The sequence below is a fragment of the Lepus europaeus genome, chromosome 19 (genome assembly GCF_033115175.1).
Source record: "Lepus europaeus isolate LE1 chromosome 19, mLepTim1.pri, whole genome shotgun sequence".
Lineage (NCBI taxonomy): Eukaryota > Metazoa > Chordata > Mammalia > Lagomorpha > Leporidae > Lepus > Lepus europaeus.
In genome coordinates this window covers 41,050,549-41,070,899 of record NC_084845.1, presented here as the reverse complement: position 1 = coordinate 41,070,899, position 20,351 = coordinate 41,050,549, and the positions used below count along the sequence as shown (strand labels likewise).

Here is a 20,351-nt window from a genome sequence, read left to right as displayed (position 1 = left end):
TGGATTTTTATAACTTTCTGCATTTAATATTTTGTGATATCACAAATCATATAGCCTCTAAGAAGTTTCATTTTAAACTTGTGGGGAATGAAAATGAAAAGGGCAAATAACATCTTAGTGTTATTCTAAAAGCAGTTTGACATCACAAGCCCCCAAAACAGTTTTCAGAGACCCTCAGAAACATACCGCATTGCTTAATGTAGACATGCTCAACAAACATCTTTATCTGACTGAACGGGGCTTTCCAATAGTCAAGGGGGCAATATGTACCTTTTATTCTAAATAGTGCTCAATAAAAACTTAGTGGAGTTTTCTTAGTTAAAAGAGAGGTCACAGAGTTTGGGATTTTCCTTTAGTCTTTTGAATCTTTTTAAAAAATTGATTAATTTATTTGAAAGGCAGAAATACAGAGGGAGAAGAGAGAAAGAGAGATTCCATCTACTGGTTCTCTCCCCAAATGGCCGCAACTAGTTGAAGCCAAGAGCCAGGAGCTTCTTCCAGGTCTCCCACATGGGTGCAGGGGCCCAAGTACTTGGGCTGTCTTCTGCTACTTTTCCCAGGCCATTAGCAGGGAGCTGGATTGGAAGTGGAGCATCCAGGAATTGAGCCAGTGCCATTATAGGATGCCAGCTCTGCAGGCAGAGGCTTCACCTGCTATACCACAGTGCTGGTCCCAAGTCTTCTGAATCTAAAAACAGAACTATCATTTGATTCAGTTATTCTACTACTGAGTATACAAGTGTATACAAAGGAAATGAAATCATCATATCAAAGAGATATCTGCAGTCCCACTGCAACATTATTCACTATGGCCAAGATTCTAAGATAGTTATTCCATGAATAAAGAACCTGTGGTATATAAATACCACGGAATATTATTCAGCCATAAAAAGGAATGAAATCCTGTCATTTGCAGCAGCATGGATGGAATTGGAGGACATTATGTTAAGTGAAATAACCATACACAAAAAGCTAAAAAGTTTGATTTCAAACAAGTAGCCAAAGTACAGAGTAGAGGGACAGGTGTTTGGCCTAACAGTTAAGATGCTTGCTAGGACACTTGAATCACATGTTGGAGTAGCTGAATTGAATTCCTGCCTGCTGCTCCCAATTCCAACTTTATGCTAAAGCAGAACTTGGGAGGCAGCAATCATGGAATAAATAATCAGATTTCTGTCACCCATGTGGGAGACTGGGTTTGAGTTTCTAGCTCCTGGCCTAGCCCATGGTTGTTTTGTGCATTTGAAAAGTGAACCAACAGTTAGGAATGCTCTCTGTCTAGTGTTGCTCTTTCCCTTGAATCCTCCCTTCCCCAAATAAGCAAATAATTTTTTTGCAAGATTTTATTTGAGAGGCAGAGAGAAGGGTCTTCCATCCACTGGTTCACTCCCCAAGTAGACGCAACAGGCAGAGCCCGGATGATCCAGAGCAAGAAGCTTCTTCCAGGTCTCCTGCGTGAGTGCAGGGGCCAAGCACTTAGGCCATCCTCCACCACTCTGCCAGGCCCTCAGCAGAGGAGCTGGATCAGAAGAGGAGCAGCTGGGACACGAACCAGTACCAATATGGGATGCCGTTGCCGCAAGCAGAGGCTTAGCCCACTAGGCCACAGTGGCCCTGCAATAATTATTATAATTTTTCTAAGTACAGAGTAGAATAGTGGTCACTAGAAATTAGGAAGGAGGGGGGATAAAGAGTGGTTAGATAACAGAGATAAAGGTGCAGTTACATGGAAGGGGTTAATGTTAATGTTCTGCAACTCAGTAGGGAGACCATAGTTCTCAGCAAGTTATTGTATACTTTTTAAAGGACTAAAAGAGAAGACTTCAAAATTTCCCAATACAAAGAAATGATAAGTGCTTATGGAGATGGAAATGCTGATTACATCATTACATTGTGTATATGTATTGAGTTATCACACTGTATCTTATAAACATGTGCAACTATTACATGTTAGTAAAAAACTATTTCTTAAATATAAATGTGGATGTTGATAGTATCAAAAGTCATAACAGTGGATGAGATCAGCCATGAAAATATGTAGAAGAAGAAGAAAATTATAAAATAAAACACTAGGAAACTAACAGAGAAAAAGAAATCTCTAAAGAATCAGAAGACAGGCCAGTGTTGTGATGTAACAGGTTAAACTACCACCTGTGATGCCAAAATTCTGCCCACACCAGTTCAAGTCCCAACTGCTCCACTTCTGATCCAACTCTTGCTAAAGCTCCTGAGAAAGCAGCAGAAGATGTCCCAAGTCCTAAGGCCACTGCTCCCACATGGGAGACTGAGATGGAGGTACTGGCTCCTGGATTCAGATTGCTCTAGTCCTGGCCATTGCAGCCATCTGAGGAGTGAACCAGCGGTAAGAAGGTGTGTGTGTGTGTGTGTGTGTCTCCCCCACCTCCTTTTTTCCCCTCTCCTTCTCTCTCTAACTCAGCCTTTCAAATAAATGTTTTTTTAAGATTTATTTTTATTTCTTTGAAAGGCAGAGTTACAGAGAGGCAAAAGCAGAGAGAGAAAGAAATCTTCTATCTACTGGTTCACTACCCAAATGGCCGCAATGGCCGGACCTGGGGTAATCCGAAGGCGGGAGCCAGGAGCTTCTTCCAGGTCTTCTGCGAAGCTGTAGGGGCCCAAGGGCCAAAGCACATGAGCTGTCTTCCACTGCTTTTCCAGGCCATTGCAGAGAGCTGGATTGGAAGTAGAACAGCCAGGACTTGAACTGGCGTCCACATGGGATGTCAGCACTGCAGGTGGTGGTCTCACCCATTATGCCAGCCCACTCAGTCTCAGATGAAGCACAGAAATCAAGTAATATCAAGGTCAAATATCTACTAAATCTATCAATCAATTGGTTATTAGAAGCCTTTTTTGGAGTAGTTTCAGGAAAAGTAAGGCAAATCCTGTTACAGGAGGTTTGCAGGAGTGTCCGTTAGATGAGTGGCTGAAAAAACATGCTTACATTATTTCTAGAACTCTGGGTATAAGATAGGAAGAAAACATGTATCAAGCAAGAAATATATGTAATTATTTTATAACTTCTTTTCATTTCATTTGGAAGACAGGCAGACAGACAGATCTTATATCCACTGATTCCTTCCTTAAATGCCCACAACAGTTGTGTCTGGACCAAGACAAAGCCAGGTGCCCAGACTCAATCCAGTGCTTCCACATCAACGACAGGGACCAAACTACTTGAACCATTGCTTACTTCCTCCCGGGGGACATATTAGCAGGAAGCTGGAAGCGGAAAATGGAGCCAGGACTTGAATCTAGACATTCTGCTATAAATGCAGGCATTCCAAGCATCAGCTTAACTGCTACACCAAATGCCCACCTGGATATATATATTTGTATTTATATATATCTTTATTTATATTCATATCTTTATATCTTTATAAACCTTTGAATATATATTTATATATTATAAATATGCAATATAAATATATGTAAATGTGTAATATAAATATATGTTTAATATTTATATAATTAATATTTAATAATATTTATTCAAGAGGCAGAGTCACAGAGAGAGGGAGAAACAGAGAGAGAGGTCTTCCATCTGCTGGTTCACTCCCTGAGTAGATGCAATGGCCGGAGCCTAGCCAATCTGAAGCCAGGAGCCAGGAGCCTCCTCCAGGTCCACCATGTGGGTACAAGGTCCCAAGCACCCAGGCCATCAGGAGAGGAGCAGCCAGGACACGAACCGGCCCCCACTTGGGATGATGCCAATGCCACATCTGGAGGCCCACCCCCTATGCTACAACACCAGCCCCCAGAGATATATTTTTTAAAAACCAATTTATCAGGGTGTAATTAACATACTTCCCACTAAACATCTGCCAAGTCTAATTTGATTAATTTTGGTCTATACGTACAACCATGAAACCATAACATGATAAATAAATCAGAATAATAAACATATCCACCACCACCCAGAGTAGAAAAGCATATGTTACTAAGCTTAAGGTGAAAAGCCCATGAATAGAAATAGTGGTGTTACAAGATTGCAAATAACAGATGGAGCAGAGGTAAAGGAGCAGATGGAATCCAAATAGTTGCCTATGCCCTACATTCAGAGACCTGCTTTTCTTTTTCCTTCTCCCTGATTTAAGCTACATTATAACTGAAGTTGTCAATTTTATTATTTTTAAAAATTTTAGTTGAAACTTATACTTGTATATATTTTGAAGTTATAATTTTTTTAACATTAATATTTATTTATTTGAAAGTCAAAGGGACTTGGAGGGAGAAACAAGAGAGAAAGAGGGAGAAATCTTTCATCCTCTGGTTCATTCCCCCAAATGCCTGCAACTTCTAGGCCTGGGAGTGACAGGTACCCCAGCAATTGGACCATCATCTGCTGCCTCCCAGGTACATTAACAGGAACCTGGATAGGAAGTGTAGGTAATTCAGACTTGATCCCTCACTCCAAATATGTGATGTGAGTGGCCTGACCCACTGTGCCACAATGCCTGTCCCTGAAGTTGTAATTTTGCTGTGGCTTAATAAGTGACAAAACAGTTGATTTATGTATAATAAAGTATTATTTCTGGAAAAATTATGTAGGCATAAAATTCAAGGTTGAGACTGTGCATGGAAGCATTTAGATTCCCTACCAGTATAGAAACTAGTTTGCATCTTCATATATCAATATTTAAAAGTCTCTAAACTGTGTGTCTTCTTTTGCAGCCCAACTGAAGGATATTGCCTACGGGACTAAGCAATACAAATTTAAACCAGAAATCATGCCAGATGACTCTGTTGATGAATTTGATGAAACCATCCACCTGGAACGAGGAGAAAATCTATTTGAAATCCATATCAACAAAGTAACCTTTTCTTCTGAAGTTTTACAGGCATCTGGAGATAAAGAACCTGTCACTTTCTGTACCTATGCTTTCTATGATTTTGAACTGCAAACAACTCCTATAGTGCGAGGCCTTCACCCAGAATATGACTTCACTTCTCAATATCTTGTTCATGTTAATGACTTCTTTTTACAATATATTCAGAAGAATTCTGTCACTCTTGAAGTCCACCAAGCGTACAGCACAGATTATGAAACAATTGCAGCATGTCAGTTGAGATTTCATGAAATCCTGGAAAAAAGTGGCAGGATATTTTGCACAGCAAGTTTGGTTGGTAAGAATGATTTATTAGCTTTAGATGCTTGAATCACCAGTTTGGCTTACATGTTCATTTGGTGTTCTACATTAGTGTCTTATACATTTAAGGTGCCTGTAGGGTAAGGACAGTGTTCTCTGCCCACAGCTGATTAGACTGTCCTAAATGTTGTCAATGATGTCACTTCAGTGAGTATTACTTTTTTAAAAATTGATAATTTCAGGTGTTTACCATATTGATACGCTTGTTTGATTAAATATTAATTGTAGAACATTTATTCAATTTTAAAAGACTTCTTCATGTTTTCACTGTTACTAGGTATTAGGAATACAGTGATCAGTGGTAAATAAGAGAGGCAAAACTCTTGTGCACTTTACCTTCTAGAGGGGAAGACAGGCAATAAAACATACCTATATCTGTCGGACCCTCACCAGCAAGGGTCCAACGCAATCACGACACAGTCACTGTTTCTTGGTTCTCAAGGAACTTTTACTTGTGGGGGAGGAAGGAAAGAGTGAGGGGGAGAGAAAAAAGAAGGAGGAGCTCCAAGCCCAATTCCCAATGTCTCTTTATACCCCAAGTCCATGGAGCATCCGCTCCACAGCCAGTAGCGGTTCTCTTCACATGCAGTTCACGCTGGTATCGTCCAATCAGATGAAAGGACGCGTATAGTCTCAGGTTGAAAGTTCATCTGTTTCACCTGGTTCTTCCTAGTTGTTTATGCAGAGTCCGTCCTGCCTCAACTTCATCTGTTTCACCGGGTTCCTCCTAGTTGTTTATGCAGAGTCCATTCTGTTTCATCTGTTTCACCTGGCTGTTTTCATGGGCCTTGTGGTCGACCGATTGCTGCAAGCTATGCAGACGATGAGGTTCCCACAGGTGGCCAGCCTGCGGTTCCCCACATATATCTACATATCTACATACATACATATATATATATATATATATATATATAGAGAGAGAGAGAGAGAGAGAGAGAGAGAAAGAGAGTGAGAAAAATGAAAATTTAATCAGAACGAGAGGTTAAAGAGCGAAATGAAAGGGTGCTTGTTCAGATCAGAGCTTTCTTAAGGGGCTGACATTGGTAAAGGCTTGAATGAAGACCCAGGCCAGGATCTTAGGGAAGAATGTTTCAAGCAGAGGAAATAGCAAACACAAAGACTGAGAAGGAACAAGCTGGCTCGTTAGACAAATAGCACTCAGACCAGTGGCTGGAGTAAAGATAAGGTTAAAGAAGTAAGCAGTGACCACATCGTACTAGATAGCCTTATAGATCATAATGAGGAATTTTGTTTTGTTAGGATTTAGAAAAATCTGAGTGCTGTGGAAAGACTAGTGTGTAGCAAGCAAGAGGGAAAATAGGACCATTTATTAGGCCGTTGCACTGATTTGTGGAAAGGTGATGGTGACTTGTATTAAGATGGCAGTGAAAGTGATGATAAGAAGTCATATTCAGTAAATATTTCATTAACTCTTTCAAGACTTATCAGATTGTGGCCGGCGTCGCGGCTCAATAGGCTAATCCTCCACCTGCGGTGCCGGCACACTGGTTCTAGTCCCAGTTGGGGCACCGGATTCTGTCCCAGTTGCCCCTCTTCCAGGCCAGCTCTCTGCTGTGGCCCGGGAAGGCAGGCAGTGGAGGATGGCCCAAGTCCTTGGGCCCTGTACACGCATGGGAGACCAGGAGAAGCACCTGGCTCCTGGCTTCGGATCAGCGCGGTGCGCCGGCCGCAGCGCGCCGGCCGCGGAGGCCATTGGAGGGTGAACCAACGGCAAAGGAAGACCTTTCTCTCTGTCTCTCTCTCTCTCTGTCCACTCTGCCTGTCAATAATAATAATAATAAAGACATCAGTTTGTTGTGAGATAATGAAGGAAATAGAAAAGGCATGAATTTCTAATGTCAACAGCTTGGAGAATGGTGCATCACCATTTGCTGAGATAGGAAAGACTGGGAAAGGAACAAATACGAGGAAATCTAAGTAGACTTAATCAGGTAGGCAGTTGGCCACACTACTTCGAAGGTCAGGTGTAGAGATTTAAAGTGTGAGTCATTAGTGCATTGAAGATAATTAAGTCTTTGGGCCTCAGTAATACCCCATAAAGACTGAAAGTAGGTAAAGAAGAGAAGGTGGGCAAGGACTGAACCTTTGGAAACTCCAAAATGTAGGGTTCAGGAAGAGGAAGAGAAGCCAGCAGAGGAACTGAGTGGCCATTGCTACAGGGTGAAAACTAAGAGTATGTGATATCCCAAAGACCAAATGAAGAGACTTTTTTTTTTTTTTTTTTTTTTTTTGACAGGCGGAGAAAGAGCACTCCCATATACTGGTTCACTCAGCCAAATGCCTGCAACCAGGTTGGACTAGACTGAAGCCAGAAACCTTAGAACCCAATTATAGAAGTCTTCTCTGTGGATGGCAGTAACCCAATTACTTGAACCACTACCATTGCTTCCCACAGTCTGAATTGGTAGAAAGCTGGAGTCAGCAGTCAGAGCCTGAAATCAAACCCAGGCATTCTGATATGGGGTGGAGACATCTTAACCACTAAGTTAAATGTCCACTCCTAAAGAAAGCATTTCAAGAAGAAAAATTCAGGGGCAAGTGTCATGCTTTAGCGAGTAAAGCCGCTGCATGTAACACAGGCATCCCATATAGGTGGGTGCCAGTTTTGTCCCAGCTGCTCCACTTCTGATCCCAGCTCCCTTCTAATAGCCTGAGAAAAGCAGTGGAGGATGGCCCAAGTGTTTGGGGCCCTGCCACCCACATGGGAAATCCAGATAAAGCTCCTGGCCTAGCCCTGGCCATTGCAACCATCTGAAGATTGAACTAGCAGATGGAACATCTCTCTCTCCATTTCTCTCTATAATTCTGACTTCCAAATAAATAAATAAATGTTTAAAAAAAGGAAGAGGAGGAGGAAGACTGCATCTAAGGAGGGTTTTTGTTTTTAAGATTTATTTGAGAGGGAGAAATCTTGCATTCACTAGTTGACTCTTCAAATGGCCAAGCTGAAACTAGGACCCCAGAATGCCATCCATGTCTCCAAGGCTAGTGGCAGGGGCCCAGGTTCTTGAACTATCATCCACTGCCTTCCCAGTTGCACTAGCAGGAAGCTGGATCAGAAGCAGAGAAGCTAGAACTGGAGCTGATGCTCCAGTTCACTGGGATGCCAGTGATATAAGTGACAGCTTAAGTCACTGCTACACAATGCAGGCTGCAGGGAAGGAATTGTATTTGATTCATTGAGCAAGTAATATGTTCACATGATTCAAAAATGCAAAGAAGCATAAATGTCCTCCTCCTCCTCTTGTCTTCCACCTAACCTGGCTCCCGTCAGTTAAAGGCCACAGGTTCTTCCAAATGTATTTAATATGTATGTGTGTGTGTGTGAAAAAATTTGTGAATTAATATTGATAGGACTTTTTTAAAATTATGGCAGATATTAAATCATGTTTATTTACTGAGAATGATCCATTAGCAAGAAATTGAGGTAGTAGAAAGTAATGGTAATATTTAAATAATATGATATATTCAGAAAAGCTCATGCATAGAATATTCTCAACTTGCCAAATATTGTGTGCTCATTATGTACTAATTCCTCTGGTAGGAAAAATTGATGGAAACTATAGTTTATAAAGAAAGAGGAAGGAGGGAGGGAGGAAAAGAGGAAGGAAGGAAGGGAAATGAAAAGAGAGAGAGAAAGAAATTACAGTCCTTGCCCTCAAGAAACTTGCAGTGTGGTGGAGAAGTAGTGTTATGAATGGACAGGCCAGAGTTCCCTAAGAAGAACACACAAGGTCAGCGAAGGAAGCATGGGATTCTGATGGCTCCTGGGAGCCATAGAGGAAGTCTTCACAGAGGAAGAGACAGGGAGAGCTACCTGGGAAAAGAGGAGTACCAAGGGTAGGCAGTAAGAACATGCAGGACTATACTGCATACAGGATGCACGAGTATTTGGCATAATGCAAATATTTTCCCCTGTACTAGTTGGATGGGAGCGAAATGGGAAAGTGCCAAAATTTCTTGAAGGCTGAAATAGAATGTGGAATGTCATACTTATAATTCTGAGGTTTGTATGTAAGATTACATGAGTGTAACTTGTTTTTAAAAAGCACTATAGCACCAGAAAGAATCTGTGAAGTATTTGCATTTTTATAGTTCAGAGGATTGAACTAGTATGAATTGGAATAACTCAAAAGTTCATTTGACTTTAATAATGTTTAACATACAGTAAAACTGGTATTTCAAAAGTAACTATTTTCTTCCTCTGTTATTTGCCAATCACACATTTTTGATTGAATCTGTATTGTTTTATGTAGTGTAAAATCTATACTTTTAATTTCTGCTGCCATTGATGTGTTTTTTTTTCCATTGCTACTTATTTTCATTTATGGGACTATTTTAACAGGGGGTTTTGTATTGATTTATAGGAACTAAAGGAGACATCCCAAATTTTGGCACAGTAGAATACTGGTTCCGATTAAGAGTGCCCATGGATCAAGCAATTCGACTTTATCGAGAACGAGCAAAGGCTTTGGGATATATAACATCAAATTTTAAAGGGCCGGAGAAAATGCCGTCAGTAAGCTTGTTTAACTTTAAGACCCTTTTATGACATAGAAATTTTGTAATATTTCCTTGTATGTCATGCGTTAAGCTGAAATTATTTTCTTTCACAATCATCAAGTGGCTTTTTTAAACTTTTATTTTGAAATAATCAGACTCACAGGAAGTTGTAAAAATAGTACAGAGAGTTCTCATGTACCCTTTACCCAGTTTCTCCTAGTTATAACATCTTACATGACTATAGTATGATATCAAAACCAGACATTGACATTGGTATGAGTACTATTAACTAGAGTACATTCCTTATTCAAGTTTCATCAGTTTTCACATGCACTCGTGTGTGTGTGTGTGTGTATGTAGTTTTACATTTGTTACAGATTCGTGGAACCAACACCATAATCAAGATTCAGAACTGCTCCACCAAGCCAAAGCTTGGTGCAGGACACACTTTAAAAATATAGTACTACTACCACATGTCAAGAAACTTTAACAATTTCTGTTAACAAAACAAAAAGTTATTATTAAGCTGTCAAGTACTGTCCCTCTTTCTGTTTTGTCATGCTAGGTTTCTAAAATGCAATGTAGAATACAAAATGAGTATTCTATTGCTGAGAGCTGTAAATTAAAATGTAATTCCTCAGAGCAGCATTTCCCGAGCTATATTTCATGGAGTTTTAATGAGCACATTTCCAAACGGATTGCATGATCCATTGAAGGTTGGAAGCAGTTGAATTGAATGTAGGGTTCTTGACCTTAGGACTTCTTGTGTATAATGTGAATCTCCACAGGAAACATAAAGTGTACAGCTATGTTGAGTAATGGGGTGGTGGGTAGAATATAATAGAAACACTTTGGAATGTCTGTTCAAATCATGGTTATCTTATCTTTTTTCTCTTGGAACTCCCTCCCACCCCTGTCCATCAGCCAGGCCACCCGGTGGCCAGGTTTATGTTAGGCAATTCTGTTTTCTCCAACTCCCCACCCAGTTTTAACTAATGGTTCAGGACTATCAAGTTGACTCCAATCTTGGGCTAATCAGATTTGGCTTTCTGATATCAAGAGAAAGCAAGACTCTCCATGTCTGGGTGTCTAAAATTGGGAGCTATAGGCAGCCATCTTTATTGTTAACCAGCAAAGGAAAGAAAATGAGTCTGAAGAGAACGAGTGTAATAATGAGATACAGAAAAAAATAGATAGCACATAGAAAAAAAAAATTATGGTGGCTTTCCAATCCCACTGTCTTCCTAAGGGCCAACCACATTTCTGCTATGCAGTTCCATGAAATACCCTTATAAACTTAAAGTCCTCTCTCTGTTTGATATTTTTGCTAGAAGGACTGGTTTCTATAACTTTGACTTAAAGAACCATGACTAGTAGAACATTGATTCCCAAGCTTAAGAAGAATGGTACCAGCTTTCTTGAGATCATTTTCTGGCTAGTAATTTTTGCAGCATACTTTGGGGAATGCTGTTATGGAAATGGAAATTAGACATAAGGAGACCAGAGTCTTCATTTGGTTTTACCTTTTTAAAGATTTTTAAACTCTCAGATTCTGGCTTGAATCAGTTACTAACTGATGGAATTTCAGCTTTTGTGAGTAGATTTGGGGGAATAAGCAGTGGGAGCACTTTTCACATCATTCCATTTCAGCCTTCCATAGCTGAGGCCAAATTAACTCTTAGAAAGCCATACTGTGATTCCCATCTCTGGTTTACCCTTTCCACACCACCAGATGTCTCCACTAAGGAGCCTGTGACTACAACTCTATCTTTCCTTTTCCAATAAACTTTTTTTGGAGTCGGGGGTTCCAGATGCTCAATCCAAATTCAGAATGTAGAGGGGTTCCATTATAGAAGATAATTCTCCAACAGTAAACTAAACAAGGCACTGAAACACTTGATTTTCTTTGTCCCAGATCACATCAGCCATGGAAGACTGAACAGTGCAGTTTTTTCTTTTTTTCTTTTTTTTTAAATTTATTTATTTTATTTGAGAGGTAGAGTTACAGACAGTGAGAGGGAGAGACAGAGAGAAAGGTCTTCCATCCATTGGTTCACTCTTCAAATAGCCACAACGGCCGGAACTGCGCCGATCCGAAGCCAGGAGCCAGGAGCTTCTTCCCGGTCTTCACGCGGGTGCAGGGGCCCAAGGACTCAGGCCATCTTCCACTGCTCTCCCAGGCCATAGCAGAGAGCTGGATTGGAAGAGGAGCAGCCAGGGCTTGAACCGGCGCCCATATGGGATGCTGGCACCGCAGGCAGAGGATTAACCTATTGGGCCACAGCACCAGCCCCATTTTTTTTTTTTTTTAAAGATTTAGTTGTTTTCTCAAATACTTGTGTGCTGGCTATTTGACTAATGGCTCCAAAAAGGACCAAAGGACAAGTTTCAGCTCTGCCTAGTGACTCCTTTTGCTCATCTCTCTTCTGAAATGTCTTTCCAATTCTTGCTTTTTATCCTTTCAAGGTTTATCTCTGATTGTTCTCTGTTCTGAGGCAACTGGGATTTGATATTCTGGCTAATCCTGACCTCAGGTATCTGCTTCTGTAGATTCCCAGTGGTTCAGGATGAGGGCCAATCCAAATATAACAAAATCGTCACTTTGGGTAGCCAAAGGAATGTCCTCTACTTAGGATATTTCTTTCTTTGAATGCTTTGCTTACGTTACTGATTATTGTTATTAAATTAAATTATCTTATTAAATAGAATTAAAGGGTATCAAATTAACTTTTTCCTGGTTTGGTTTTGTTTTGTTTTAGCACCAATTTCTACATATATTTTCTGTTTCCCATATTTGCTTCTGATAGCATAGAGTAATCTGTTCACACATGTTCTGGGATAAAAACTGATTTTGAATAAGAACCTAAGATTCTTCTACTGAGAAGTTAATATTCAGTGAAATATGCAGCCTTTGTCCATTTACAAAATTGTTTGGGGGTTGGCACCTGCTGCTTATCTTTTAATTGTATTATTTCTATAATAAAAATATGTATGTTTTTCCAGTTAAGTCAGCAAGCACCCAAAACTGCTCAGCTCAGTTCTACAGATTCCACAGATGGCAACTTAAATGAACTTCACATTACAGTAAGATGTTGCAGCCACCTGCAGTCCCGAGCAAGCCACCTGCAGCCACACCCATATGTTGTGTACAAGTTTTTTGATTTTGCAGACCATGATACAGCCATCATTCCCAGTAGCAATGATCCACAGTTTGATGATCATGTGTGTTTCCCAGTGCCAATGAATATGGATTTGGATCGCTACCTTAAGGCAGAGTCTCTGAGTTTTTATGTGTTTGATGATAGTGATACCCAGGAAAATATTTACATAGGAAAAGTCAATGTGCCTCTGATTTCATTGGCACATGACAGGTGTATCTCAGGTAAGCTCATGTTCTTGAATCTATGAAATTGTAAAATAGACCTCTGTTATTTCTCAGTGTTATAAGATGTGATTTAACTGATCTTCCTAACCTTATTCTTTAAACTTTGGGCCTCTGCTGCTATCTTGTTTAAGTCATTTCCTTAGTAGTTACCCTGGAGATTACAGTGAGTGTCAAAGAAACCTTTTATTTAAGGAAAACGATGAGTGTCTTGTCACAGTCTACTTAAAATTAATGGTGACTTAATTTCATTAAAATATAGTCTTATATAATTCCATTTCCCCTCCCTTTTTTTGCACTGTTATTGTCATAGGAATGTGTGAAGTATGCTGTTATATATTATAAACGTAACAACACAGTGCTTTAATTACTGCTTTATAAACTCATGTGTCCCTTAGAGAAGAGAGAAAATATGTAATTATAGGACACTTTGATATTCATCTACACATTTGCCATTTCTAATGTTCTTTATTTATTCCTGTGACTTTAAGATACTATCTAATGTCATTTCCTTATTCCGATACATCTACATTTTCTCCCTCCTTTGTGCTGTTATTGTCATGTACATATTGTAAGCTCAAAAATATAATTCACAAGTATGATTTTATACAGTTATCTTAAGTCAGTTAAGACAAAATATGTATATTTATAGTATCTTTTATATTTAGTTATCGTAGTTTATTGGTCTCAGTTCCTTTGTGTGGATTGGAATTTAACATCTACAGTCTTCAGCCTGATGAACTTCCTATGACAGGTCTTACAAGTCAGGTCTGCTGGCAGTGAATCTCTCAATCATTTGAATTTGGGATTGTCTTTATTTTGCTTTTGTTTTTTGAACGATACTCTTGCTGGATATGATATTTTTGGTCAATGGTTTGGTATTTTTCCTTTCAGCACTTTGATTACATCAGATCATGGACTGTTGGCATCCATTGTTTCTGATAAGCTATTAATATTCTTGTGGTTCCCTTATACTTGATATTGTTTTCAAGATTTTCTATTTGTTTTTGGTTTGACTGATGTTGTCCAGATGTAGATCCCTTTGTGTTTCTCCTACTTGGAATCTGTTGAGCCTCCCTCTTGTATGTATGGTATAATGTTATACACCAAATTTGGGGAATTTCTTAAATTATTTTTTTCTGTGCTTTCTTTCTTCCCTTTGGATTTCTATCACACATACGCTGGTATGTTTAATGATATTTCACAAGTATCTGAGGCTCTGTTTATTTCTCTTAATTTTTCCTCTCATTCTTCAGGTTGGTGATCAGTCTTGAAGTTTACTGATTCTTTTTTTTTTTTTTAATATTTATTTATTTGAAGAGGCAGGGTTACAGAGAAAGGGAGAGATGAGAGAAACGTCTTTCATCCACTGGTTCACTCCCCAAATGGCCCCAACGGCTGGGGCTGAGCCTATCCAAAGCCAGGAGCCAGGAGTTTCTTCTATGTCTCCCATGTGAGTGCAGGGGCCCAAGCACTTAGACCATCTTCCACTGCTTTCCCAGGCCATTAGCAGAGAGCTGGATGGGAAGAGGCACAGCCAGAACTCGAACTGGCGCGTATATGGGATGCGGGTGCTGCAGGCAAAGGTTTAGCCTACTATGCCACAGTGCCGCCCCATCTACTGATTCTTTCTTCTGCCATTTCACATCTCCTGTTGAGCCTCTCTGCTGAGTTTTTTTCATTTAAGTAACTGCATTTTTTAACTCCAGAATTTCTATTCCTTTTTATATAATTTTTACTATATTTCTGTGATGAATCATTATCATCATACTCTCCTTTAATTCTTCATAATTGGTTTCCTTTTAGCTCTCTAAAGATTGATAAGAGCTGCTTGAAGTCTTTGCTGATTTTTGTTTAATCTGTCACCTGAGCCACCTCAGAGAATGTCTATTGATAGCTTTTTCTTTTTCCTGCATATCCATCATACTTCCTGCTTCTCTGCTTTTCTCATGATTTTATTTTTGTTAAAGGCTGGACATTTTGAATAATACAGTGATTGTAGCACCTTCCACAGAGTGGTTATTGTTGCTGGTTTGTTTTATTGTTTGGTGACTTATCTGAGCTAATTCTATAGAATTTGTTTCCTGATGATGTTTCTGCTAAATTTTATTTCTTTGTTTTATTCTAATTTTAAGTACATGTCAGCATAACTAAGCAGTCAGCCTATGATTGCTCAAAGATGTGCCTAAATATACTACTTTTTGCCTGTGGATCTATCTGTGTCTTGTGGAACACACTGAAAGATCAGACCTTTGAACAAGTCTCCCTCAGCCTTTACTTTCTGCATTTACTGGGCTTCTAGTTTGACCAAGGACAAACAGCTTACTAAGATCCCCTTTGTTTTCTCCTGAGCACCCACACAGCTTAGTGCATGCCCACGGCCTTCCATTCCATGAGACATCCGTGGGTCTTCCTACTTCGGACATCTTGGTCCTTGGATCTCCTTTTCAAATTGTTGGCTGAGCTTCTGGTCTTTTGCTTGCCTCAAGCACTGTTGAGACTTCAGGTTAACTGTGATATTGGCCTTCTCTGATTATTTGCCACTGAGATTGCTACTATTTCAACAGTGCTTCTGGGCTTGAAGTTATCGTCACTCTGTTCCAAATCTGGTCAGCCCCCTGTTAGAGGCTGCCAATCCTCCTAGCCTGCCCACTGTGCTAGGACTTCTGGACCTTGGAGCTGGGAGAAGAAAGGAGGATGAGGGCCATCCCACAGACCTCTAAGGTTCAGTAGATTTTCTTACCCTAGTGCTTCTCAGTTTGTTTTATACCTTTGACTCATTTCCAGGACCCTTAAATGGTTTATCTGGTTTTAGCATTGCTTTTAGGAGATAGGATTTGCTGAGTTCTTTACTCAGTCATTCAGTTTTCTTTCTTCAAGTCAGGGAGTTCTCATATGCCAGAAATCTAGTTAAATGGTTAAAATTTGTGACACAGTACCACAGATTCAGCTAAGTAATACATTTTGTTCCTGATATTTGTTTTGTGTGGTCTGATTATTTTTCGGACTTAGGACTGTGCTGCTCCTAATTTGGATTAATTGACAGACCTTAGTAAAATACATTTAAAATTATGTATGATTATATAGTAACAAAGACTCCTTTATGTATATAGATTATTTAAAATTTTAAAGCTTAAATATATTTCTCTTTAGAACCACGTCTCCTACAGGATATTCAATTTAAAATGGATGTTTTAGCCATACCCTAGATAATGTCTTAGTGAAAGGCTTATAATTCTAAATTTAATTTTGATGAATTAAAATATTTATAAATTAATTTTCTTATCTTTGAATCAGTATTATCTCTGAGGCTTTAACTTCTTAAAGATGCCTGCTTGAGAGATGATCCTATCTAGAGCCTTTTGTCTTTATTTTACTCTCTATTTGAGTTGTAAGTAAAAACCAAAATTATTTTCAAAGTTGGGGATAATTCTTTGTTCCTCTTTACTTGTTAAGGTAATAAAACTTCACTCCAGCATTAAGTACAATATTTTTGTCATTTGACAGGAATATTTGAGTTAACAGATCATCAAAAGCATCCTGCGGGCACCATCCATGTTACATTGAAATGGAAATTTGCTTACCTTCCACCAAGTGGTTCAATAACAACTGAAGACCTAGGAAACTTCATACACAAAGAAGAGCCAGAAGTTGTTCAGAGGCTACCTGCAACATCCTCTGTTAGCACAGTACTCGAGGTAACAGTACTTTGAATTTCTTTCCCAGTAGAAAAATTTGAATATAAAACTTAAGAAATAGGCAAATACCAAACACAAAAATTACAGGTACAGATATCTGAAGCTTTATCTGAAGTGTAACGGGGTTGAGTGTTTGGCCTGGCTGTTAAGATTCCCACTTTCCACATAAGAGTACCTGGTTTCAGTTCCCAGCTCCAGTTTTCAACTCAGCTTCCCACCAATCAGACACCAGGAATTAGTTGGTAAGGGCTAAGTAACTGGGTCCCTACCACCCACATGGGATACCTGGAATGAGTTCCCCACTCCTGGCCCCGTCCATTGCAGGCATTTGGGAAGTGAACCAATGAATGGCAATTCATCTCTGTCTGCCCTTCTCTCTCTCCCCATCTCTCCCTCTCTCTCTTTCTCTGGTTCTCAAATTAAAAAAAAAAAAATTGTATTGATGTTCATCATACTCAGTGGACTTACTGGTTTATCTTAGGCACCAAGACCCAAACCACGACAGCGTTTAATTCCTGTAGAAAAGAAGGTGTCTTTTGTGGATATCATGCCACATCAGAATTCTGTAAGTAGTAAATACTCATTTACCGATTGTTTTACTGTAACAAATATTTGAAATAAATATATGGATATACATTATCTGACTGATTTAAAGGGCAACAGATGAACAAAGATAACTTTTCCCTTTAAAATGATAGCTTTGCAATTTGGCACTATGTCTGACTGTTAACTGTTCATATTTTTTTATTTAAATCCTCCCATTGCTCCATGTCTCTCTCCAGCGACTCCCACAATCCTTATTTACTGAAAAATAAATAAATAAATAAATAAAAAGCTTTTCAAAAAGGTCTAAATTTTGCCTTCCATTCCTCACACTGTTTTTTGACCTCATTCCAGTCAAGCTTTCGCCTTCATTAAAACCATTCTTGCTAAGGTCACAGTGGTGTCTTGCCTCACCCAGTGATCAGTTCCCAGTCCCCATCTTAACCTCTCAACAGCATTTGGCATGTGGGATATTCACTCCCTCATCTCAACCTGTGGGACACCATGCTTTCCTTGTTTCCCTCCAGTCTTACCAATGATGTGTCTCGCTGTTATGGAGTGTATCTCTAAATGTTGAAGTGCCTTGGCCCTTGCCACCTCTTCTCAACCTATATCTGTCTAGACCTCTGGCTTTTAAAAAGAATCTATATGCTTACACTCCCATATTCATAATCTGTAGCCTCAGCCTTGCTGCTGAAGTCCATAGTTTTTTCTTACTACTTATTTCATATGCAATAGATGTCCAATAGGAATTTAAACTCAACAAGTCAAAAACCAAACTGCTCATTACACCAACCCTCTTCCAGGATTTTTACCTCTTTTAGTGTTATCCATGCTCAGTAAATGATATAATCATTCCCTCATTGCACAGAGAAGATATTTTGGAGGCATCCCCTGTGTTGCTGTGTTTTCTCGTTCTCTGCAGTGTTACCACTCAAGTCACCATCATCTACTAAGGAGTTTTAGAGATAGATATTTCCTTTGTAATTGATAGATATTTCCTTTATAATTAATATATAACTTACAAAGGACATCAATCTTAAGCATCCAACTCATTGGATTTTTTTCTTATTTATATATTTATATAACCACCACCCACATCAAAATACTGTCTCCCCAGTACTTAAAAATAACACCTGGCATGTGTACACCATTTAGTATATGTGTGCTACATAAATGAATTCGGTAACTATAATTGAGCATACCTACTGAGTGCTTATGTGCCAGGCAGTGAAATGCTTTACATACATTGGACTGATTTAATTCTCACAACAACACGTGTCGTTCATACTAGCCTTACTCCCATTTGAAGATGGGCAGAGAGTTATTTAGAAAGGTTAAGTAACTGTCTTATAGTCAAAATGTTAGAGCTGTGGTTTGAACAGCCTGAATCCTAAGAAAGTGACCATTAAACATATACATCAAGATGTTCATTACCATGTTAATCATGGCACTTAAAAATTGTGAACTAGTTCACTGTCTAGCATAGTAAAAGGTTTACTATAGTGCCTCCATCAATAGAATATTATGTTCATTTAAAATTGTTTTCCCAAATTTTCACATTAGGAGAAAATACATATATTACATATTATTTTTTTAAAATATAAAAGGGTATATTGTTACCAACATGTAACCAAAAGTTTGTTTTTGTGCCAAAAATTATTTGTGAAGAAATAGAAATCTAACAAGCCATTAGCATACATTACCATTGGGTAGTAGGAATATGGATTTATGTTAATTTCTTTCATATTTTCTTGTTTGTTCAAATAATCTATATTGGGTATGTTTACTTTTAAAAAAATAAAAGCTATAAATTTATTTTAAAAATAAACATCGTAAGGGGGTTGTTGTGATGCAGTGGGTTAAGCCACTACTTAAGACATTCCTATCACAGATCAGAGTGCCTAGAATTGCCTCCACTTTCAATCCAACTTCCTGCTAGTGAGCACCCGGGGAGGCCACAGATGATGGCTCAAGTAACTGGGCCTCTAGCGTCCATGTAAGAGAACTGGATTGAGTTCCTGGTTCCTGGCTTCAGCCTGGCCCAGCCCTGGCTATTGCAAGCATTTGGGGAATGACCTACTTTATAAAGATCTTGCTCTGTCTGTCTCTCTCACTCTCTCTCTCTCTGTTTTTCAAATAAATAAAAATGACTATATAAAATAAAAGTAAACATTGGTTTATGAACCCTGGAAAAATGAGTAACCATAGCCTGGTATTTGATACAGTAAAAAGATAATATCATACAAATTCTAGCATGAGTTTTTCATTACATGAGTAATTTATAATCATTACATAAATGTAAACAATACAAATTAAAAAGCAATAAAAGTTAAATTTCTCCACATTTATAACTCAGAGTTTGGTGAACGTACTTTGCATACATTTTCTCCATAGAAATACATACATAAGTTTGTGTGTTTTTTAACAAAACTTGGTAGAGCTGTACACATTTTACAACTAACTTTGTTACTTAACACTATAAATACTCTAATGTCAGCAAGTTCAAATCTACATTGCTGTTTTCATGGTTACACAGAACTCAGGTATTTCGATGTACTGTATTTTAAGTAATATCTTATTGTTAGACATTTTCATTGCTTTCAGTTTTTACACTGCTTCAACAAGCCATACTTGCAGTTCTTAAATTATATGTATAGATACATATATATAGAGAGAGATATTTCAAGGAATACCAACCGTAGTATTGAAATACACTAACTGGATTCAGTATCATATGAGTAACTATTATTTTTGCTGTTGATTTTTATTAGTGCATCTATGTAAATGTGAAAGTCTGAGAACAATCTGATGTTTATTAATAAATATAAAATAACATACATACATGTTTTCACATTAATACAAGGATAGTTCTACTCCTGAAGATATGAAAAAAATTTCACCCAGAGCAGAGCAGATGCCGGACCTAGAAATCAGTGTCCCCACTGTTTCACATATTCCAGAGGTATGCATTTGTATTAAAATTATTTTGAAAGGTTTAATTTTGTTATTAAAGACTTTGTCTTGTGATATTGA

At 38.7% G+C, this 20,351-nt stretch overlaps 1 protein-coding gene across 7 annotated transcripts in view; it reads left to right on the top strand.

Annotated features, from left to right (window-relative positions):
- RPGRIP1L (RPGRIP1 like) overlaps window positions 1–20,351 on the top strand; it is a 110,190-nt gene that overhangs the window by 44,785 nt on the left and 45,054 nt on the right. For all 7 annotated transcript variants that reach the window (XM_062177302.1, XM_062177300.1, XM_062177298.1 and 4 more), the window contains 6 exons: window positions 4,693–5,145; window positions 9,557–9,708; window positions 12,696–13,074; window positions 16,582–16,772; window positions 17,254–17,337; window positions 20,182–20,280. In XM_062177302.1, coding sequence (XP_062033286.1) covers window positions 4,693–5,145; window positions 9,557–9,708; window positions 12,696–13,074; window positions 16,582–16,772; window positions 17,254–17,337; window positions 20,182–20,280 — 1,358 coding nt within the window. The remainder of the gene's footprint in view (window positions 1–4,692; window positions 5,146–9,556; window positions 9,709–12,695; window positions 13,075–16,581; window positions 16,773–17,253; window positions 17,338–20,181; window positions 20,281–20,351) is intronic.